This window comes from Cotesia typhae, unplaced genomic scaffold, assembly GCF_013202065.1.
Source record: "Cotesia typhae breed Kobodo isofemale line unplaced genomic scaffold, CoteBio_Ctyphae scaffold_13, whole genome shotgun sequence".
In the NCBI taxonomy this organism is placed as follows: Eukaryota; Metazoa; Arthropoda; class Insecta; order Hymenoptera; family Braconidae; genus Cotesia; species Cotesia typhae.
The window spans coordinates 8,124,912-8,148,546 of record NW_027423774.1 but is presented as its reverse complement, the minus strand read 5'-3'; the positions used below and the strand labels follow the sequence as shown (position 1 = coordinate 8,148,546).

General features: G+C 27.3%; 3 protein-coding genes and 1 long non-coding RNA gene across 8 annotated transcripts; 1 reads left to right on the top strand and 3 right to left on the bottom strand.

Annotated features, from left to right (window-relative positions):
- The first annotated feature begins 6,063 nt into the window (after window positions 1–6,063).
- On the top strand, window positions 6,064–6,548 carry LOC141534519 (uncharacterized). Its single transcript, XR_012480429.1, has 3 exons — window positions 6,064–6,203; window positions 6,277–6,355; window positions 6,445–6,548. It is a non-coding gene; the product is annotated as an uncharacterized LOC141534519 (long non-coding RNA).
- LOC141534518 (uncharacterized) lies at window positions 6,416–10,932 on the bottom strand. Of its 3 annotated transcripts, none has more exons than XR_012480427.1 (4): window positions 10,260–10,932; window positions 9,886–10,199; window positions 8,437–9,790; window positions 6,457–6,966 (listed from the first exon to the last, which is right to left on the bottom strand). XR_012480427.1 is itself a non-coding variant. In XM_074253910.1 (4 exons), exons 2-3 carry the CDS (start codon window positions 9,759–9,761, stop codon window positions 8,853–8,855), a joined length of 813 nt encoding a protein of 270 aa, XP_074110011.1. In that variant the 5' UTR covers window positions 9,762–9,790; window positions 9,886–10,932; the 3' UTR covers window positions 6,463–6,966; window positions 8,437–8,852. The 3 variants fall into 3 exon arrangements, 1 of the variants encoding a protein (XP_074110011.1); XM_074253910.1 differs by having other exon boundaries at window positions 6,463–6,966; window positions 8,437–9,454; window positions 9,551–9,790; window positions 9,886–10,932; XR_012480428.1 differs by having other exon boundaries at window positions 6,416–6,966; window positions 9,492–9,790; window positions 9,886–10,932.
- A 3,271-nt stretch (window positions 10,933–14,203) lies between these two features.
- On the bottom strand, window positions 14,204–18,609 carry LOC141534834 (uncharacterized). Of its 3 annotated transcripts, none has more exons than XR_012480497.1 (4): window positions 18,037–18,605; window positions 15,845–15,996; window positions 15,368–15,464; window positions 14,204–14,841 (listed from the first exon to the last, which is right to left on the bottom strand). XR_012480497.1 is itself a non-coding variant. In XM_074254422.1 (4 exons), exons 2-4 carry the CDS (start codon window positions 16,024–16,026, stop codon window positions 14,620–14,622), a joined length of 501 nt encoding a protein of 166 aa, XP_074110523.1. In that variant the 5' UTR covers window positions 16,027–16,070; window positions 18,037–18,609; the 3' UTR covers window positions 14,204–14,619. The 3 variants fall into 3 exon arrangements, 1 of the variants encoding a protein (XP_074110523.1); XM_074254422.1 differs by having other exon boundaries at window positions 15,845–16,070; window positions 18,037–18,609; XR_012480498.1 differs by lacking the exon at window positions 15,845–15,996 and having other exon boundaries at window positions 18,037–18,578.
- A 1,087-nt stretch (window positions 18,610–19,696) lies between these two features.
- On the bottom strand, window positions 19,697–21,968 carry LOC141534833 (sperm-associated antigen 7 homolog). The gene is made up of 5 exons (XM_074254421.1): window positions 21,681–21,968; window positions 21,526–21,593; window positions 21,351–21,439; window positions 20,619–20,956; window positions 19,697–20,138 (listed from the first exon to the last, which is right to left on the bottom strand). The coding sequence occupies exons 1-5, from the start codon at window positions 21,757–21,759 to the stop codon at window positions 20,044–20,046; spliced, it is 669 nt and encodes a 222-aa protein (XP_074110522.1). The 5' UTR covers window positions 21,760–21,968; the 3' UTR covers window positions 19,697–20,043.
- Window positions 21,969–23,635: the final 1,667 nt, after the last annotated feature.

Genomic DNA, 23,635 nt, shown 5'->3' with positions numbered 1-23,635 from the left:
TATTGAAATATATTTAAAAAATTACGAAGTAATTTTTACAATGCAAGTTAAAATTAAAAATTTTATTGCATTTAAAAAAGTAAACACTGTACTGTCTACTGTTTTAAAACACTCATAATGTCAAGCGATAATTGAAAAGTTTTCAATCAGCAAACAATGCAATACTAGAATTTAGAAATAAAAAACAAAACTTTTTAATTTAACGCATTAGATATTAATAGTTAAGCTGGAAATCCACATAAAATCTTTCAAAACCTCATGGTTATCGATCGTTTAATAAGAAAATTCTAACATACAATTGCTGACTTTTCAATAGTATCTACTAGATTCTACCTGTTAAACTGGAAATTCTGATCCAATCATATCAATTACGGCACTTGTTCGAACAAATTTATTATGACGATTATAATTTTTTTATAAAATCTTATAATAACACTTTAATAAATAATTAAATTCTGATTTCAATATTTAATCAAATAAATAATTCAAATAATCTCTCAAATATTGAAACAGATTTCAAAAATTACTTGGTAATTTTTTACAAAGCAAGTTAAAAGTAAAAATTTTATTGTAATTAAAAAAATAAACACTGTACTGTCTACTGTTTTAAAACACTCATAATGTCAAGCAATAATTGAAAAGTTGTCAATCAGCAAACAATGCAATACTAGAATTTAGAAATAAAAACAAAACTTTTTTCATGTAACGCAATAGATATTAATAGTTAAGCTGAAATCTACATAAAATCTTTTAAAATCTCATGGTTGTCGATCGTTTAATAAGACAATTCTAACATACAATTGCTGACTTTTCAATAGTACCTACTATATTCTACCTGTTAAACTGAAAACACTAATACAATCATATTATGCACGGCACTTGTTCGAATTAATATATCACTACATTAACAAACTTTATTTTAAAATTGCAATACTATTAAGTAATGTTATTATTACGTTAATCATAAGCAAATAAAACAAAAACTCTGTTAAATATTCACGCACATTGAAACAGTTATTCGGTAATTTTTACAACACATAAAAATTAAAACTTATTTTCATTGTTCAAAATAATTACTGCAGAGTCTCATGTCGTAAAATACTTACAAAATTAAACAATAATGAAGAAGTTTTTAAATATCAAAAAATAATTATTCTTCCAAAACTTAATAAAAATATTCAGTACTTACGTGTATGTTGGTGTCAATGGATTACTTGAAATTATATTAAATATTAAATTTTAATTATTTAAATAATTTTTTTGTCAATTTAACACCGCAGTTAATTCACTGTGAACGGCTAAAAACAACTGAAACGACAGCCAACGTGACTACCGGCTTCTACACACTTTGGCGGGCTTTAGTTATGTACAGCCGATTCTCGTTAAGAGTTCGATCTCTTGGCCAATGAAGAGTATAGAGACGTGTGGAGGGAGTATGGGAAACTTCTATCTACGGACTTGTAATGAGCGATCTTATAACGCGACTCGACTGTCTACGATAGAACTCTTATACTTTCAAACACTTCAGATTCGACTTCCCCTACTTTTCAGTGGAAGCTTTTTCTCCATCTCGTACCCCTTTATTTTACTAGGTAAGTGAGAAAGACAACTCTTACTCTTCTTTATTATTAAAAATACTCAAGATTGTGGTGTTTATTTTGTTTGTAAGAAATAAACATTTTATTAAAGTTGTATAATTTTAAAAACTACTACAATTACATAAATTCATACTTAATAGAAAATGAGAAATTAAATATTATTTTCTCTTAAGTAATCCAAATGTTGTCAGTCATTCTTCTTATTTCAAATTATAAAATTAAACACGTAATTTCTTTTAGCTTATAGGTACTTTGAAGTAACGATTATTTTTTATTTTGTAAAGCAATTTCAGAGTATATCTAATTACTTTTTGTGTCTAAAATATCTATCAAAAAATAATTAATATCATAAAGATTGTTAATAATTTTTTTAATGAGATTTATTTGATTGTACGGTTAAAACAGTAAATTCGTATACGATCCTTTTAATCATAAAAATCAGTAACTGCAAATGAGACATTTTGGATTTTACAGGTGAAACTGAAATTAAATTTGTTTAAACTTAAAAACTGAAATAAATAAATGAATTGTATTTTGTAATGAATATCTGACTCAATCGGTACTCAAAAAAAATTTCTGATAAAAATTGTTTCTCATTGTTTCTCATTATGGGAAGATTTATATAGGTGTATAACATATAGAAAATCAAAGAAATATTGTTGTGATATCCTATAAAATTCATACAAAAAAAAAACTGCAATTGCTTATAGTTTCAATTACGGTTAACTTAATGGAATGTCAGTTTCAGTTATTGGAATTTAATGTGTTTTTGAAACAACATTTCCTCATGAATAAATATAACATAATCTCATTTCTGTATTGTAAATATATTATTATTAACGATAGAGATGAGAAAAATTAAATGAGCAATTACTGTTAATTTCTGATAGAAAAATTGAGCAGACCATCCTGTGTAATACTAATTCAACTATAAGTTGGAAAATCCGATGCATATATAGCTTGTACGACCTAAATGCATTTGCAGACGAAAAAGTATAGCTTCGAGCAACTGTATATGCTTATGAAATTACTGTTTCGATCGGGATGTATTTAACCCTATGAATACTCTAACCGATTATCCGAGTAAAGTCCAATCAATTGAAAACAATGATACAATCCTATGAATTACGATAAGGAAAACACGGATAGATTTTAATTTTTGGTAACAACGGATAAGTTATGATAGCATTTATATCGGAGCATTTTTTGGTCCACATAGACGTATCAGGATTCTTATGGGAACTTAATATTTTCTATCAGGCTTTTCCACAGGGTACATTCCAAAGAGAACCCTATTACTCATGGGGATATCAAACCATCTAATATCCTTGTTGATACCAGTAGATTTGTAAAAATTTGTGACCTGGGGTTGAGCAAATTTAAGAAAATGACTTTCTCGTTGAAAAGCACTATTGGCCGTACCAGATTTGTTCGAGGAACTCCATTATACATGGCTCCTGAATTATTATTACAAAATTCAGAAGCGAATGTTTATTCTGATGTTTGGGCTTTAGGTTGCACCCTAGTGGAATTATACTCAGAAAAAACTATTTGGGGTGATATAAACAGCGAAGATGGATTAAAAATGATATTACGGCAGAAAAAATACCTGATTTGACCTGTATTCCACTATATTTGAGATCTGTACTTTCCGAAAGTTTTTCTTATGATTGCCAAAATCGGCCTTCAGTATTAGATATTTTGGAACGTTACGCCAATTTGGGGTAAAAATTAGATCTATAAATTATAAATTATGAATAATAATTATTTAACGAACTCATATTTAATTTTCTCTAATTGAAACTTATTTTAAAAAGTTTTTAAATATAAAAAAACTTTAATTATCGTTTTCTAATTACTGTGACGTTACTTATTGCAAGGTAAATGTTTCTAAAACTTTAAAAAAAAAAACTTGCATTACAATTATTTTATTTTGATTTAAAAATAATTTTCATTGTTACAGTTGTTTAAAACATAGTCACATCATTTTTTTATTAATATTCTTGTGATCTCAACGTTTATTTTAAGTTAAATAATTAGTTATTATTAGATTTATAAAATCAGAATTATTAGTCATGTGATCGTATTGGTAAAACTAATTTTATGAGTAACACTAATGAGCTAACTGATATAAATTTATAGTGATTAAGGACTTCTGTCTAAAAAGTTTAATTAAATAAGCTATACTTAAGGCGGCCTTGAGGTTAATTAATATAACTCTATTAAGTTTCCAAAGAATAGATATTTTCCAATAAAATAAAAGAATTTAGTTTATAATTTAAAAAACTTGATTTTATATTAGCAACATTAAATAATGTTACATCAGTCCTGGTTTAATAGTATAAATAAAAATAAAAACTTGGTAATTATAAAGGGTCTCTCTTTTTTTTTCTATAAAAATTTAAAACAAAACTTGTTTTTTTGTAAAGCTTTACTTCGTAATCAAAGTTTCTGGATGTCTATTAATTTTGCTATCATTTGTCAATTATAAATAAAAAATAATAAATAAAAACCCTTCAGCTATGATCTGTATGCTTGTGTCATGGTCCGGAGACATTCTAAACAAAATGCATTAATCCATATCTGAAAGATACAACAATGTATCGATGGTCTGATAAACAAAACAAGTGATAAAAATAATAACAATAGTTATAAATATAAAAAATCTTTTTCACACCTTAAACCAATGTCTATTCTGATTAATTAAGTAAAAACTAATAAAAAATACTTATTCTTCATCCTAAATTGTTAAAAACTGGTATAAACAAATAATAAAAATTATTCAATGGCGATAAGTAAATAATAATTAATAATATAATAAAAACAATTTTTAGTTATGGATATTTATCATTTAGTTGCTAGAATACCAATTTAAACAGATTCAACACCTACTCTTTTTATGTGTCAACAAATATAAGCATTGATGAGCCTTTTTCAGTAATTAATGATGTACCAAGTATAATAAATTGTAGTACTCTTGTAAATTTAATTACTGAACAAGCTTCCAAGGGTGAACGTGGTAGCTGACTATTTTGTGATGGAATAAAATTGGATGAAGTAACCGAAATACGAATTGAATTTTCTAATAAAGTATTTTATAAATACATGTATCAATTTTTTATTGATATTAATAAATTTTTAACTCCTACAGAAATTTTGAAGATAGACCATCTTTGGATTATGACTAATCTAACAAAACTCATAATATCCCACATTATTGGAAACCTCGACTCCCTGGTGAATCTTCAAGATCTTGATCTTTTTTGTAACGGAATAAAAAAAATGGAAAATTTAAACTGTTTGGTTAAATTACAAGTTCTTCTTATTGCTGGCAACAAAATTTATGAGATTGAAAATGTTGAAAACTTGAAAAATCTTAAAATTTTTAGTATCGCTGACAATAAAATCGACAAATGGGATCACGAGAGTGATTATTTTTAATTTTTTTTATCTAAATAAATTAATACCACGACTTTGTAAATAAAATTTATCTTTTAGGTATTATATTTAAGAAAATTTAAAAATATGATAGGGAATCCTTGCACTCTACAAGACAATTATAACTATTATCTTATTGCTTTACTGCCTCAAGTGATTTATTTTTCGTATATCTTAATAGATAGAAATAATAATAGATAATAAAAATAAGAGATAGAAATATATTGAAAAATGTAACTAATGATACCCTGGAAATTATATGAAGAATATAAAAAAAAGTTTACAACAGTATGTCAAGAATTGAAAAAATTTGAAGTAGATCAACACGTACCTCGCAACTTTGAGATCACCGTGGAAACACGTTGTTAGGGCGAAAGAAATTAATGAATTTTTTTGCCCTCCGGGCGGAAAGTGGCAACTTTCGTCCCGCTGCGCTAAACAAAATTGCCGCTTTCCGCCTTCGTCGGACAAAAAAATAGTATACAGCCCTTAGGAAGTAAAAAAGAAAACCTCAGATCACATGTTTGTTGACCTCGGCTTCGCCTCGGCCAACAATTACATGTGATCTGAGACTTCTCTTATTTTCCTTCCCAAGGGGTGTAATATACTATTTTTTTAGTCGTTTGAAAAGCTCGAGAAAATGTTCGTGATCAAGTAAGACAGTAAGTTTATCAAGAATTCTGTTTAAAGAATTAATAAATTTTATTAAAAAAATTTTTTTTTATTTTTTCAAGGTTCATTGAGAGAATGAAAACAGAAAGAAACGGAATTTTCAATTAATTTTATAATTTAGTGAAATCTGATAAAAAATCGAATGAACAAGAAATAAAAGTAGCGAAAACTCAAGAATTCAACGAAAGTTTGACGAATATGTGCACAAAGCTGATGTACAGCGAAGTTGTTTTGCATGAACAAATAGATGATATGTTTGAGATTTTTAAGATAAATATGATTGACTTGAAGAATCCATTTGTAGAATTAGTACGAGAAATTTTTTTTCAAATTCGTGATATTTCTCTCTGATATCGCGAGGCAATAAATGCTGCGATTAAAAATGATTTAAATAATGTTGGAGATTTGACGGTGCCAGCGAAATTTGTTGACAATTATGGCGACGTTGATGTTTTAAACAATACTTTGATCGCTTCACATGATATTCATATACAGGTAATAAAAAGATCTTAGAATATAGAAAAACTGAAAAGAAATAAATAATATTTATATACTTTTTTCTTCAAAGATTGTTGCGGTAACCGCGATGACAGTATCATTGAAAGAATAAGCCTTTGGCTTGAAGAGTTGTTACATGAATTCAGAAAGTAAGTTTAATCGAATAGATTTTTAATTAGTTACTTTATTAAATTATTATTTTTTTTTAGACATTTTAGAAATTTCTCATTTTTTGCAGTTTCAGCGAGAACGGATGCATAATCATTTTTGTATTAATGACGCACTTGCACTTGATTTTGCAGCGGCTCTCAAAAGATAATTTTAATAATAATTATTTCACAATTTAAGTATATTTATTTATTTATAAAACGAAAGAAATTCTTGAATAGCACACATGATCGTTGTATTTATTATTTTATATTATTAATTTATGAAATATGTACAACTTACAAAAAAATAAATAATTAATATATTTATGTAAAATTAGTCAAATCTAAATTCACTTTGTTAATTTTCGTTCATCTTAAAAATTATACTTTTCAAACATAAATTATATTATTCAAAATCGTTACACTCGATTAATATAAAATTAATTTTTTTTTCTTCAAAGCTTCAATATATAGATGCAAATCTTTCTGAACTTCAGGCTGAGATATAAAATTTGTAAAACGAAGGGTATTGAATTTAACATCTCAATTTTTCTTCAGCCATTCAATTAATTCACTTCTTAAATCCATTTTAGTGGTATGTCGTCCTACAGCTAAAAATAAAATAATTATAAGTTATAACATACAAACTATTATATAATTCAATTTTTTATTTTGTACTCATAGATTTTTAAATGGTTTGCATGTGGAATTTTTTTTTGTTACAGTTTATTAAAAGCGAATCCTAAAAATTATCAAATGTCTGTCAGTTTCAGTATCATAAATTTAATATGATAAACATTTGGCGTGGGCAATTAAGTAAATTAGTTCACTAAGAGAAAAAATTAATTCAGAAAAAAAAACCAATGTTGTAATAAGAAATTAATTTGTTGAAAATTTTCAACACTTTTACTTCTCAGCATTTATTTCGTGAATGACAAGAGCTACAGAAAAAATGTAAACAATAACCTTGTACAAAATTCAATTTCCTACTAAAAATCAAGGTCCTTAGCACTAAGTTGCTAAAATCAATATTTCTTGTCATTCACGAGATAAATGCGAAAAGAAGCAAATTTCATGGAAAAATTAAGTTTAAAGGCCCTGCACTACCTCACCGGTTCGAGTTACGGCTTAGCCGTAAAAAAAACACTTTTGTACAGCATTCAAATCTGAAAAAAATTCGTCCATGGCCCAAACGATGCTATGAAATGCCACTGAGATATAGAAATTTAAAGATAATAAAATCAGAGTTTCTGTATTTTTTTAACGGGAAATCTTTAGACGCCTAGGTTGAGGACTTAATATTAATATTAAAGGCCTAAACTTTTAGGGAATTTTTTTTTGGATACGTGCAACAAAATTTCACGATGAGACCGAAAATAAAAAAATAGTCGAAAAAAAGCACCCTAATATATATAAATGGATGTATACATCCAGTAAAATGGATATATATTAAAATAAAAAATTGTCTGGTAAGAAAAAAATGGATAAATTGATAGGAAATTAAAAAAATTAAGTTCTGAAAAATGACAGGTGTAGATTTTGATGTAATAAAGACCTTCATTTTTTTATTTTTATGCTAAGTCTTTTTTTTTAATTGTTACAGTCCAATTTATATAATAATAATAATTTTGAAATAAAAAAGAAATGCAGGTCTAAATTAGTGCAAAAAAGATGCAAATATATTATTTCTAATTCCTCCTTCAGAAAATGTTGATTGTAGCGCTTGTTAAAATTTTATTTTTTAAATTTCGATTCAAAAAAAATTTTTTTTTTTAAATATAAATAAATGAAGTTGTAACTATCCAAATTATGAATAACTTCATTTTTTTATTTTTGTAAATTCAGTTCCTTCGCCGAGATATCGATTCTCAAAGTTATCGATTGTCTGTTGTCCGCTACATTCACACTCATGAATTTTTGACATTAGAGATCCGAAGATTCCGATACCCGTGCTCGAGAAATAGAATTAAAATTAATTTATAAATTATTAATAATAATGATAATAAATATTTAAATAAATACAAGCGTTCATCAACTACATTAATCACAACACCAGGATTCCAAGCTATAAAATTGCTCACCGGTGTGTCTGATGAGGACCACGAAACAAATCAATTGACGGCCCACATCTGTAGACTGTATTAGTTGGAGTTTGAACTTTTGCCTTTAGTATTCTCACTTTGAACTCAATCAAATTATTTTAAGACATAAAACAGTGTTTAAAAAATAATGGAAAGATTGAGTGTTTTTGTTTTCGATTTTTTTTTAAATATCTTGATATTTTGTTTGAAACTATGTATAAATTTTTAACAAACTTAAGATTCTAAAATAAAGTTCAAGACATCTACCAATTGACAAAACAATTCATTGTACAATTTAGGCTCCAGAGTATAATCAAATTTGAGAATATTAACAGCATTTTCATCAATTGATTTCTTGTAATCCCTTGCCCCAATTACCTCAGGAAGATAATACAAACAATTTGGTTTTCCTGAAGCTACATGACGACTTTTTGTTTTCTTATACGATGCCGATTCCACTCATGACGAATCATTTTCAATTCAGCTCTGATTAAATGCCCAAAACAGAAGCGTAAACATTCAACATGTAATATTGACGAATCATTATAAAGACCTCTCTCGCGTAAATCTTTAAATAAATTGATCCAAAAATCTAAACCATGACGTCTGAGTTGAGACCAATAACTTTCTATACGCTGATTAGACGTACTTTTGCCTTTGATAAAACTTTTCCAACCAGCTAAATTATCATCATGATGAAAACGTAAAGTTTGCTGAAGAGCTTCAACAATACAATTTTCTGTACCACAATCTGATCGAATTAAAGTTGGAAGTAACTTTAATTTTTGTACCGCTTTTAAAAAATAATGGGCAATAATTTCCGGTTTATTATTTGATGTAGCGACTTCCAACCAAATAATTTTTCTAGAAAATCCATCAAGACATCCGTGAATAGCGAACCCAAAGGGTTTCAATTTATCGTAGCCATCAATGTGCCAAAGGAAATTAGGTCCAGGAACAGAATATTTACGTCTCAACAATCGTCGACGAGACCTCTCTTCGATAGAATCTGAATCAACTATATGTAAAATTTTATTAACTGTACTCCTCTTTACTTTTAAGCCATAAAGCAGCTTCAAACGTTGCCACATTCTTTTATAGCCAATACACGAACCACTACTGTATATTTCGTCAATCACGGCAGAACCAATTTTCTCCATGGAATCTTCAACAATATTTTTACGCTTCAGTTCAAGTTTTTTAAGAATTCGAATTAAATGTCGACGAGATATTGAAATGTTGTGATATTTATATAGAAAATTTACTATTTCGTTATATGTAAATCCTTCGTTAAAATACTTCCTTATCAATAAATCACGTGCCATCTCTTCCAAGTTTGTTGAAACAATTAATGCTGAAAATTAAATAAATATAATGACATAATAAATACTTAAAAACATATTATTCATAAAAACGAAAAACATGAAAATGACAACAAAAAATAGATACCTAATGTTTGATGATCCTAAATTATTTAAATTATTTATTTATTTAATGAAATAATAATGAATTATTTTAGTATACAAATATAAATTACAGCGTAGGTAAATCCACATGAAACATACACATCATATATTATGATTATTATTCATAAGAAGGAACATTTAGCGCCACCTTTAGATTATTGAGATAGACATACTAAGTATGTCAACGGAGTTGAAAAAGTCAGTGCTACTATCATACGTAGAGGGAGGGACAAAATGCAGAAGGTATAAGGAACTTTTGAATTGTAAGGTTGGTGAACCTGCTGTACTAAAGATATCCTATAGAGAATCATAAAGGGGCGTTTATGATGGTTAAAAATGTTAAGCAGTGCTACCTACTAGCGACTAAGCTTATTGCTAAAAAAATAGATAAAACAGGCCGTTCTAATTGATGTAGCATTAATCTAATAGATGGCGCATACATGGGCATTTTTGCCTTAAATAATTTTTCATAGCATTACAGGGCTCATAGTGAACGTATATGTTTTACATTCATAATGCAGCTAATAAGTGCTCTATTGCTCGAGGAATATTATACTCCAATAGATGATTTTACTAATTGTGAAATAAAATATATATCATTTATTTACAGAATTTAGAAATAATTGTGCAATAAATAATTTAACAGTGGTTTAACAGTAGTGTGAAAAAAAAAATATTTATGAATAAAATTGGAGTGCAAAAAATTGCAATAATAATAATAATAACACAAATACAAATAATACAAATTATACTAGTAATAATAATAATAATAATGATAATAGTAACAATATGAAATAAATAAATAAATAAATAATAATAATAATAATAACAATAGTCAACAGGTTACCGAAATCGGTGATGAAGAAAATATTATTTATTAATATTTTTTACAAACATATAAAATAATGTAATTATGAAATTTTAAAATATCCTTTTGTGATGTTTAAAGTGTACAATTTTATGAACATTAAAGGAGATTTCAATAAAATTTCTTTAATTAGATTTTTCAAAGACCTTTCCTATTTGCAAGTAAAAAGTGGGTGTATAAATTAAATAATTTACAACAAATAATGCTCCAATAGTTACAATCTACAATAAACACGTGTTTTCTATTAAGGTAAGAATAATTAATCTAAATTGAGCTTTTTTATAAAGTAAAAAAATTACAAAAATTACTATTGACAAAAAAAGATAAAAGTTTTTAGACTATGTAAAATAAACCACAAGGCAAGGTCGGCCCGATAATCTAGTAAAAGAAATATAAATATGGTCGATACTCTGCAAAGATTTTGAAAAGAGTAAGAGCAGGTACATAAATCTAGTGAACCCATCTACACATAAGAACTTTAATTCGTTGTTTCATTAAAGATAAAATATAGTTGGCTTGGTACTTTTTATTAAAAGTAAAAATATTAATAACTACCGCGGTCCACCTTGCCACAGATAGCTCGAAATAATATATAATAAATTCAATATTATCAATCAGCTGCTGAGTATGTGTTACAAATAAAGGCGTATGAATATTATTCCACGAATTTATAAGCAAAAATAAAACGATGTAACTCATTGAAAATTAAATTTTACCGGTATCCAGCAGAGTACTCAATAAGACTACAAGTCGAGCAATCTCTTGACACGGATGGCACGAAATGTCATTGTGAAAATCAAATTTAATAAATACAATCCCGAGTATTTGTTATAATTAAAAGCGTGTGAATTATATCCCCCAACTGAGAAGCACAATTAGCACGAGAAACTCATTAAAAATTGAATTTTACTAATATTCAGCCGAGTGATCATTAAAATTAAAAGTTCGGCAATCTCTTGGCACGGATGGCACAGGATTTCGCATCGAAAATTTAATTTAATAAATAGAAATCGAGTATTTGTTATAAATAAAGCTGTGTGTATTATATTCCGCCAACTTTTTAGGAACCAATAGCCCAGAGTGAAATTGAAAATTAAATTTTACTTATATAAAGCTGAAGGTTCAATTTAATTACAAGTCAGACAAGCTCTTGGCACGGATGGCAGAGAATTTTATATCGAATATTTTATTTAACAAATTAAATTCCGGATATTTGCTATAAATAAAGCTGTGTAAATTATTTTCCACCAATTTACAAGCACCAATAGCCCAGAGTGGAATTGAAAATTAAATTTTACTGATACACAGTCGAGTGCTCAATAGAATTACAAGTCAGACAAGCTCTTGGCACGGATGGCAGAGAATTTTATATCAAAAATTTTATTTAACAAATAAAATTCCGAATATTTGTTATAAATAAAGCTGTGTAAATTATTTTCCAACAATTTACAAGCACCAATAGCCCCAAGTGGAATTGAAAATTAAATTTGACTTATATTAAGCCAGAGGTTCAATTTAATTACAAGTCAGACACGCTTTTGGCACGGATGGCAGGGAATTTTATATCAAAAATGAAAGTTTTTAAATAAAATGTCGAGTAGTCGCTATATATATACACGGGTATGAATTATATTGCACTTATTTATAACCACAATTTGCCTAGAATAAAACATCATTTACTTTGGATGTGTTGGTTTACATGATATTTATTATTTATTAAAATTACATATTATTGATGCCTCGATTGTTTAAGAAAATAAAAATAATTATGGTGAATAATTGATCGGAATGTCGTTGGCATGGATGGCACTGAATTGTCCATATCAAATGCCGTTTTGTTAACACCTGTTCACGTATATATTCGTAATTTTGCTAGTCAATTACTTACCTGTGTCGTCTTAGCTAATTTATTGCTCCAGAATTATTCATCACAAATTTATTGAAGTTCATAACTGCCTAATCATTTTAGTATAAATTTTTTCGAAAAAATTTTTTTTTGAAAATTTTTTTTTTTGAATTTTTTTTTGAAAATTTAAGCACTTTTTGGAACGAAAATGTGGAAAAAGCTCGAAAAAACCATTTTTTTCTCATTTTTAAAAATTATGAGCTTTTTAGAGCAAAAACGTGATCCTTTAATTTTTCAAAAATTCGATCAAGTGAAACAAAAAAACGGCTGGCTGGATTAATTTGATTCTTTGTAGGGTTTTTGTGGACATATTGAACTGTAAAAGGCATACTTAACATTAGTGGTTTCCTCAATATTTTCGATCCAGCGCTTGATTTTCCAAAAAACCACTAAAAGCCCTTTTTTTGTTGCATTTTCAAATTCATGTGACGGAAAGAAAAAATTTTTTTTCGAAAAAACAATGGACAGTCGTTAAGGGGAATTCATTCAAGTTCTTGAAACCCACCTTTAACTTTCTGTGCGATCATTGGTTGCTGAGATATCGATAATCAAAGACAAAAAGATCCTTTTCCATTTGAAGACCGATATCTCAGCGAGGAGTGGACGTATCAGGGTGTTTAAAAAAGAAATTAAAGCTAAATGAACAAAGTATCCGATCCTTATGGTGGTTAAGCTAAAAAAATTTTTCCACGCCCGTAGACCAAAAAAAACTAAAAAATTTTGAGAATTTTTTTGTTGCTGGTTTTTCTACGATTACTCAGAAACCGCGGAGGCTACAAAATTTTGAAGTTTTAATCCAAAAACTAGACACTTGGAGCTACAATTTACTTTTTTTTTATTTCCTGTACGACCATTTCTCTCAAAGTTACGGCCTGTTGAAAACTACCGAAAAATTTGGAATTTTTTTTTGATCCCTTAATTTTTTCCAGTAGTGTATAATTATATATAAGTATATATAACTATATATAATTATACACGATTATATATGGAATTGTATATGAGGTTATATATAATCATATATAATTATATATGACTATATATGGAGTAATATACAGCCATGCAGGATTATATATAGTTCCATATACAATTATATATAAATATATATAATTAGATATAATCATACATGATTATATATGGAATTGTATGAGGTCATATATAATTATATATGATCATACATGATTATACATGGAATTGTATATGAGATCATATATAATCATATATGACTATATATGGAGCAATATACAGTCTTGCAAGATTATATATAGTCCCATATATAATTATATATGCTTATGTATAATTACCATATATAAAAATTTTTTTTGGTAATCACAAAAAGTGTAAAATGATGTTCATAATTACGTTTAAATAATTCTGAAGTACAAAATTTGTTACATTTCCTATGAGATGTTTTGGTCTGCTCTGCTACTACCTAATAGTAAAATCATTATTTATTTTATTATTTAAATAAGTGTTATATTATAATGAGATTCGGTAAATTAAATAAATTATGAATTGTGACTATCCAAATATATTATAAAATCAATTTTTATATTATATTTATGATAAACTTATATGATACATTATGTAGATCATTGAATCATAAATATCTAAGACAGCAGCATAGCAGACAGAAACTTCAAGGGGCACGGAGATCACCAAAGTTAAGCAGCATTGAGCAGGGTTAATAGTTGGATGGGTGACCGCTGGTGTTATAACCGTAAAATTGTGTCTAAACATTTTTTTTTGCATTTTAATTGGTTATAGAGAATTGCGTAGGACTATATTAAATACTCTATCCATAAAATTAACCCAATAATTAATTAGATGTAATTAATATATACTTAAATATTGTTATATATAATTATATATAAACATGCATAATTATATATAATTATATATGATTATATTTGGCCATTTTTCATATATAATCATATATAACCAATTTATATATAAATATATATAATTATATATAAATATTTTTTCTCGGTTACTACTGGCTTTTTCATTGTAAGTTTGTCGATGGTCTTGAGGGAACTCGGGCATGATTTTTGGGCATGAATTATTTTATCGCCACGTGGTTTTTTTTTCTCCATCTCTTGGTGGAGCTTGATTGCATTTTCCAGAAGGAGTTGTCGTTGCTTAAACGGTCCATCCCTACCGATAATCTGTAACAATAAAAATCGAAACTTATTAAATCGTTAATTGCAAAAATGACCACCATACATAAAATGGTCAAAGCAAAAAACTTCGAAAATTATGAAAAGTGCTAGATAAAAACAATCGACATTTCTTTTAATTCGAAGTACATATAAATAACAGCGATATGTGGTTACAGGGAGAAGTTGCTCCATGACCAGAAAATGAAATAAAAAGTAAATAAAAACTTCAGAGTAGCCCGAGATAAAATTTAATAAGACGAATAGTTTAAGAACAATAGAAAATATATAATTTCGTCAATCTTCTAGTAATAAATTCAATTTTATAAAGTCAACAATATTTGTTTGATTGAATGTGATAGTGAAGAAAATTATAAGAGTAATTTGAAAATAATTAACAAACACTACAATGTTAATCAAAACATTATAATATTAAGAATTCATCGAAAAAAGATACTCTATGTTTGTTTCAGTTAAACCATTTAAAGAAATACAATTTTTTGTATTAAAATATTCCGACATCATTGTAACTTACCATTGGTGCATGGTTATGATTCAAATGACACTCATTAACCTGCAGTGTCTTTTTATGAGGAGAAGTGCTAACTGATAATCTCGCAGGACACGTATCTCTGTAAATAATAAGTGAATTCCTTAAATGATTTTATATTTACGTTGCATAAGCTCATTCACACCAACAAAAGTAGTATACAATATCAAGAGTTAAAAATTGATAAATTTCAAGACTTTCATCTTTTGAAATGAAGCCAAAAATTCTGCATTTACGAGAAATTTCTGAAACTGAAACGAGCTTTTGATCTAGCAATTTACCTCTTGATTATTTATCATTTAAATCTATCAGAATGGTGTTTTAAAATTAAATTATTTTTCTCTTTAATGGGTTTTAAATTATTAACATCAGAAATAAAACAAAAGTTTAACTCGTTACTTCGAATAAAACTACAGATAAAGAACAAATAACAAAACCTCAAAATTTGAATCAAATACTTACGCTGAATCGAGCTCGTTCTTCTCACGAGTAGAGCATTTATACTTGATACGATCGTAAATCAAGTACGGATTGAAATCTACGTAAGACCTCTTCTTATAAATTTTGATTAATGAATCACTAGTGTGAACATTGAACTTGTTCTGCGTCGTCTCCTGGTAATTTAATAACCAACGGTTCAACATTTCATACGACGAAAATTTTTAGGGATGTCTTCAGCGTTTTCAGCCTATTTTTGCAATAAATAATATTATTATTGACAATAAAACTATAAAAATGATAATAATAGACCGATACTATTTTGAAAATGCGAGAGTCTCAAAATATTTGGTTCGCAATAAAAGAAAATAAAGAAAGAGAGAGAAGATTATGACCTGAGAGCGCAGCAGCGACGCCTAGTATAAAGAGCGCCTAAATCAAAGAGTTTTGGATAAAATTTTACTCTGGGTCATTTGTGCTTAAAAATTGGTGAAATATGATTAATACCCGTGTATTTAGAAGAAAAATTGAACATTTTATGAATAAAATTTCATTTTTGCAATAAAATACCGTGCCATCCGTGCCAAGAGCTTGTCTGATTTGTAATTTCATTAATACTCGTTACATCTAATTTTTATTAAGTAACTCTGAACCATATTTGCTAATATATTGGTAAAAATAATTCACACGCTTTTATAATAGTAAATAATCAGAATTTTATTCATTACATTCAATTTGTAATATGCAATGTCGTGCCAGATAATTGCCAGAGTTGTATTGGTATTTAGTGCTCGGCTGGATACCAGTAAAATTCCATTTTCAATAAGTAACTCTAGGCAAATTGTGCTAAAGAATTGATAAAATATAACTCTGTTTAAAAATATTCATTAAAAAAATTAAAAAAATTCGCTGCAGTCAAATTATATATCGATAGATATATACTGAGCAATTGAAATCAATTGAAATTATTGAAAAAAATTCAAATCTCATGATAGTGAATTTTTTCAATGAATATTTTTAAACAGGGAATTCACACACTTTTATTTACAGCAAATAATCGGCATTTAATTCATTAAACTAAATTTTTGATATAAAATTCCCTGCTATCAGTGCCAAGAGATTCTCTGACTTGTAATTCTATTGAGCACTCGACTGTGTATCAGTAAAATTTAATTTTCAATTCCACTCTGGGCTATTGGTGCTTGTAAATTGGTGGAAAATAATTTACACAGCTTTATTTATAGCAAATATCCGGAATTTAATTTGTTAAATAAAATATTCGATATAAAATTCTCTGCCATCCGTGCCAAGAGCTTGTCTGACTTGTAATTAAATTGAACCTTCAGCTTTATATAAGTAAAATTTAATTTTCAATTTCACTCTGGGCTATTGGTTCCTAAAAAGTTGGCGGAATATAATACACACAGCTTTATTTATAACAAATACTCGATTTCTATTTATTAAATTAAATTTTCGATGCGAAATCCTGTGCCATCCGTGCCAAGAGATTGCCGAACTTTTAATTTTAATGATCACTCGGCTGAATATTAGTAAAATTCAATTTTTAATGAGTTTCTCGTGCTAATTGTGCTTCTCAGTTGGGGGGATATAATTCACACGCTTTTAATTATAACAAATACTCGGGATTGTATTTATTAAATTTGATTTTCACAATGACATTTCGTGCCATCCGTGTCAAGAGATTGCTCGACTTGTAGTCTTATTGAGTACTCTGCTGGATACCGGTAAAATTTAATTTTCAATGAGTTACATCGTTTTATTTTTGCTTATAAATTCGTGGAATAATATTCATACGCCTTTATTTGTAACACATACTCAGCAGCTGATTGATAATATTGAATTTATTATATATTATTTCGAGCTATCTGTGGCAAGGTGGACCGCGGTAGTTATTAATATTTTTACTTTTAATAAAAAGTACCAAGCCAACTATATTTTATCTTTAATGAAACAACGAATTAAAGTTCTTATGTGTAGATGGGTTCACTAGATTTATGTACCTGCTCTTACTCTTTTTCAAAATCTTTGCAGAGTATCGACCATATTTATATTTCTTTTACTAGATTATCGGGCCGACCTTGCCTTGTGGTTTATTTTACATAGTCTAAAAACTTTTATCTTTTTTTGTCAATAGTAATTTTTGTAATTTTTTTTTACTTTATAAAAAAAGCTCAATTTAGATTAATTATTCTTACCTTAATAGAAAACACGTGTTTATTGTAGATTGTAACTATTGGAGCATTATTTGTTGTAAATTATTTAATTTATACACCCACTTTTTTACTTGCAAATAGGAAAGGTCTTTGAAAAATCTAATTAAAGAAATTTTATTGAAATCTCCTTTAATGTTCATAAAATTGTACACTTTAAACATCACAAAAGGATATTTTAAAATTTCATAATTACATTATTTTATATGTTTGTAAAAAATATTAATAAATAATATTTTCTTCATCACCGATTTCGGTAACCTGTTGACTATTGTTATTATTATTATTATTATTTATTTATTTATTTATTTCATATTGTTACTATTATCATTATTATTATTATTATTACTAGTATAATTTGTATTATTTGTATTTGTGTTATTATTATTATTATTGCAATTTTTTGCACTCCAATTTTATTCATAAATATTTTTTTTTTCACACTACTGTTAAACCACTGTTAAATTATTTATTGCACAATTATTTCTAAATTCTGTAAATAAATGATATATATTTTATTTCACAATTAGTAAAATCATCTATTGGAGTAAAATATTCCTCGAGCAATAGAGCACTTATTAGCTGCATTATGAATGTAAAACATATACGTTCACTATGAGCCCTGTAATGCTATGAAAAATTATTTAAGGCAAAAATGCCCATGTATGCGCCATCTATTAGATTAATGCTACATCAATTAGAACGGCCTGTTTTATCTATTTTTTTAGCAATAAGCTTAGTCGCTAGTAGGTAGCACTGCTTAACATTTTTAACCATCATAAACGCCCTTTATGATTCTCTATAGGATATCTTTAGTACAGCAGGTTCACCAACCTTACAATTCAAAAGTTCCTTATACCTTCTGCATTTTGTCCCTCCCTCCATACGTAATAACATGTCACTACCGGGCTTCCGTAAATTTACGATAGCCAATTTTGGGGCTATACAACATCATATTCAATTATATAATAGGTGTCGTCTTTGATGCATTACGCGGCAAATTCGCTTTAATTTGAATTATTCAATTTAATTTACAATAAATTACAAATAATACATTTTGTATAATAATAATAAATTTTGAATTCAAATAAAATGTAGCTTCCGAAAAATAACATATGACAATTTATTGTGGAAATTTCATAACAGTTCGTTCAAAAATTTTTTCAACAAGTCATCAGAAACATTACATTTCATCAAACCCATTTATTACAGTCTAGCTTTAAAATAAGAAGTATAACGATTCTAACCCTGTTTCAGGATAATTAAATATTTAAGATACATAGTAAGTCTCATTTAGTACTTTAAAAATTATTTTGAAAAATTTAATTCTAAATTCTTTTTACATTCATTTTCCTAAAGTTGCAATATAGTCTTATTTTTTGTCTCAAATTTAATGTTGAAATTTTATCTGGGCTAAATCTATTTGTTAGTTACATTTCAGTAAGTGTTGAAGTTTTTCATTTAAAAACACCAATTTCTAAAAGTTGTAGATTACACTTTTTCAGTGCGAATTTAATGTTCATCGTTGATTGTATGGTGTAGAAAATTTTACAGCTCTCAATTCTCGAGATTAAAAATGGGGAAATACGAAATTTACAATTTTAAGGAAAGATATAATTTTTATATAAAATGAGATAGTACTATATACACTTGAAATTATTATTTATTTTTGTATACTTATGATTTTTACAGCTAATTAATCAACCAAATAATTTTATACTTCCTAATTTGAATATTCTGGCTGTAAAATTAATTCAAAGCAACCATATTTAAAAATTGGAAGTATAGAAACTGCACAAAACGGTAGAAAATTTGTCATGGGTACTATTTCATTTGATTATTATGGTGTACTTCCTTTTTTTTTTTTGTAACAATACTAAATATAAAATTTAAACTCTATTGAGTTGTTAGAAACTAAAAATTAAGTATATTCATTGGAAAAAAATAAAAGTATACGGAAACTTCATTAATTTAATTTAGTTTATAATAGAATTATCCGTTCATTTCTTTCATCTTTTTCTTTTTTGCTTTTATGTCTGCAAGCGTTTGTTCAATACTCCTCTGATCTTTTTTATTTTCACAAGGAACTGAAAAGTAAAATATGAATTATTAAAAGAACAAATTCAACAATTTCCAAGTTTACACCTCACATGCTTGTTCAAATAAATAATGATATTTGGTATGAATTCAATTTTGACAAAAAGCCCGCAAAAATCTAATTACGCTCAAAGAAATCGAATAAAAATTAAATAAACACAGGCCATTAAGTGACTCAAATGAATTTTTCAATAAAATCAAATTTTTTGACGAACAATTTGTAAGAAATGAATTAACAGAAAAATATTTTCAAAAATCTTGAAAACATCGATAAAAGAATTAACTTGACTCAAGAGAAAAAATGTTTAACAAAGATTATCTTGAATCTAGACAAAAACATTTTTGAGCCAAGAAATATAACTAATTACATTAATGAATTATAAGAAATTATTGGATTAAATACATCATTATTGTTATTATTTTAAGCTGGAGGTGTATAGAAAATAGAATTACTTAAAATAAGAACTGACCACATCCATAACTACTATTGGCTTCAGTTTTTCTCGCAGCTTCTAAAGCAGCTTCTTCACCAATAATATGTTTATATTTATCTTTATAGTTAGTATTTGGAATAAAATCAATTTTACGTTTCTTTGAATGAAAATTTTCTTGTTTCTCTTTTGCTTCTCTTTCTTTATCTTCTTTTAATTTTTTAGCAATATCATCATTCCACTCTTCTCCACGGCGTAATACATTTAATTGATCCTCAGATGGAGCATATTCTTTTTTAAATAATCGAATATGTCTATCAATTCCCTCTTCTCCGAATGAGTGAGCCAAAATACTGGCAACTTCAGCTACATCGTAACTGAAATTCAAAGTTATAAAATTATTAATAATTTTCTTGAGAATAAATCATGTCAAATCATGACGAAAAACCAAAAACTTGATCTTAAATGAGTCTCTAGAAAATATTAAAAAACTGTAGTGTATATTGTTAACACCGATCGAATAAGTATTGCACAGAACTAAGGTACGGATAACTGTCGACCATTGCCTGAAAATGAGCATGTTGCTTTTGTTATGCTGCCAATATTTTTAGATTTCATCATGCACAAAAAGTTTTAGTTTAAAAATAAAAAAAAAAAAAATTCATGCAATCAATTTTAAAAAAGTATACGGCGCATTCTTTCTGATGACTTAAAAGCTATTGATGATAATACAAAAAACATTTTTCACGTGCTGACAAGCACGATACATACATAATACTACGATGCACTTGATCCATCGGAGGAAATGTATATTCTTTTTGATTCTCATCATTCAGAAATTCATTAACATCGTGTTCGATCTAAAAATATACAAGACATTATAAAATTGCTTTACTGTTTAATATAAACACCAAATTGAAATAAATATGAGTAAAATTTTTTAAACCTTTTCACGAAAACTTTTAAGTCTCTCAGTTTCTATTTTCTGTTGTTTTCGATGTTCATCACGTTGTTCTGAAATGGTTAATATTTAAATATTTGTAATAAAGTATTATGTTCATAAATAAAAAAATGTTATAAGCAATTCATAAAGGTGCTAACTTTTAATCAAAGCTTTTTTTTCATTGCTAATAGTAGGTGGCTTATCCATCGAATCCAATATTGATCCTAATAAATCCATTTTTTTAATAAGTCACAGGCAAATATCACTTAAGTCATTTAAATAAAATACAAAAGTTATATTATTTATCTGATTTTACTGAAAGGTTTTTTATTATGATGATTGATGATTGCATTCAAAATAATTACGCACAAAGATAAATAGGTTATATTTTATTTAATAGTTTTTATATTTATACTAGTATACGTTGCGCGCGCAGGCACGCGTGTAAACTTGTCTCTGATATAGGCCGTGTTCGTTAATTTTTTTTTTTATTTTTTTAGCGCAGGCGCTCTAAATTTTATTCTGCGCATGTCCACACGTAATTTTAAAAATTTTAAAAATAAAAGCTAACTATTTATCTATTACCGAAATTAATATAATTTTTACGAGCATCTAAAAATTATATAATAAACTATAATATTTATTTATATAAGGATAGAAAATTTTGACTTAGACATTCAAATAGAAAATTTTATAGACGAAATAATTGAAGTAAGAATATTCACGAGTAATTAAGTCAAATTAAGAAACTTTAAGTATTGATAATTATTGATTTAGCTCTAATCTTATAGGATTGGATTATTAATGACACTTAATCAGATGAAAGTGAATCGAGTGATACGGGATCTTCTAATGACGATGTACAAAGTCCTCCTCACAAAAGAACCTGTATAAAATTCTTTGTTAATGATACCGTTAATATTTATAGAGATTTGAATTTAAAAGTCATTTTAGATTATTTCGACAAATGACTTATAATTTAATAGGTATCTTAATCAAGATATTTCACTTTACATCGACGTGATATTTGAAAAATTTTTAAGATAATTGTAGGGGTAAGGAGGGGGGGGGGCAAAATGGGTCCCCAACATTTTCAACATTCACAAAGTGTTTGGGAGGTAAAAGAGGCTGATTAGGCTTTAAAAACCAACAAATATTTTTCAGTTAATAAACGGGTTCTAGAATGTTTGTATTATAGAAATCATCAAAAAGTTATATAAAGGACAAACTAGGTCACGAGTTTATTAATAACATTATTTACTATATTTTTTCTTAGAGAACTATTTATTCTACAAAAGCTTTCCTGACTATTTTGACGATGGCGTGTATGTGTGTGTGTAAGCCTCTCATAACTTTTGAAAATTAAACGAAATATTTGGAAAAATGTTTTTCTTACGTAACTTCGACATTTCTTCTTGGACCGTTTTTGATTCAATAAAATAATCGTTAGAGCTTAAAAAATTAAGTCGATCGCTCCTAAAATCGTCAAAATCGGTTGATTGGTTAGAGAGATTTAATTTTAAAAAATTGAAAAAAAGGGTTTTTCTCAACATAACTTTAAAATTTCACGTCCGATTGTTTGGTAAATAATAAATAATCTTTTTGTTCTAGATTGGTCACATAGAATGCCGTTAATTTTTATTAAAATCGGTTAATTTGTTTGTGAGATATCATTATCGAAAAAATTCTTTTTTCATAATAACCTTTAATTGGCTTTATCAATCAATTCTAAAAACTAATCGAGTTTTAATCTTGGAAACTCGCGTTGATCGCCGTCAACGCGATTAAAATTGGTTGATTAGTTCGAGAGATATCGTTGTCAAAATAATTCAAAAAACGTCTTTTTTTTAAATCACTCCGACATTTTTGACCTTATTTATTATTGCTCTTGGTGAGAAATATTGAGCTGGAGTTAACGGAAAATTGCAGGGATGGTCTTTAGGGTCAACCGTTTTCCTAATTTTTTGTACTGAATACATAATAAAAAGATTCATAACATAAAACAAGTAAGAAACATAGCTTTTTTGGTGGCCCGTTTTACCCCACTTTTCACAATTTTTTAATTGCGATAGACACAAAAAAATTAGAGATCGATTCGATTTAAGTCACAGTT

What these genes read in the sequence shown, in the direction of transcription:
- LOC141534518 (XM_074253910.1), bottom strand. Translation starts at nt 9,761, where the DNA reads ATGGCACGTGATTTATTGATAAGGAAGTATTTTAACGAAGGATTTACA. An exon ending in TGACGAAATATACAGTAGTG is followed by an intron (nt 9,455 to 9,550) that starts GTTCGTGTATTG and finishes TTTTACATATAG; the next exon opens with TTGATTCAGATTCTATCGAA.
- LOC141534834 (XM_074254422.1), bottom strand. Translation starts at nt 16,026, where the DNA reads ATGTTGAACCGTTGGTTATTAAATTACCAGGAGACGACGCAGAACAAG. An exon ending in AAGAACGAGCTCGATTCAGC is followed by an intron (nt 15,465 to 15,844) that starts GTAAGTATTTGA and finishes TATTATTTACAG; the next exon opens with AGATACGTGTCCTGCGAGAT. An exon ending in ATCATAACCATGCACCAATG is followed by an intron (nt 14,842 to 15,367) that starts GTAAGTTACAAT and finishes TTATTGTTACAG; the next exon opens with ATTATCGGTAGGGATGGACC.
- LOC141534833 (XM_074254421.1), bottom strand. Translation starts at nt 21,759, where the DNA reads ATGGATTTATTAGGATCAATATTGGATTCGATGGATAAGCCACCTACT. An exon ending in AAAAAAAGCTTTGATTAAAA is followed by an intron (nt 21,594 to 21,680) that starts GTTAGCACCTTT and finishes TAACCATTTCAG; the next exon opens with AACAACGTGATGAACATCGA. An exon ending in TTAAAAGTTTTCGTGAAAAG is followed by an intron (nt 21,440 to 21,525) that starts GTTTAAAAAATT and finishes GTATATTTTTAG; the next exon opens with ATCGAACACGATGTTAATGA.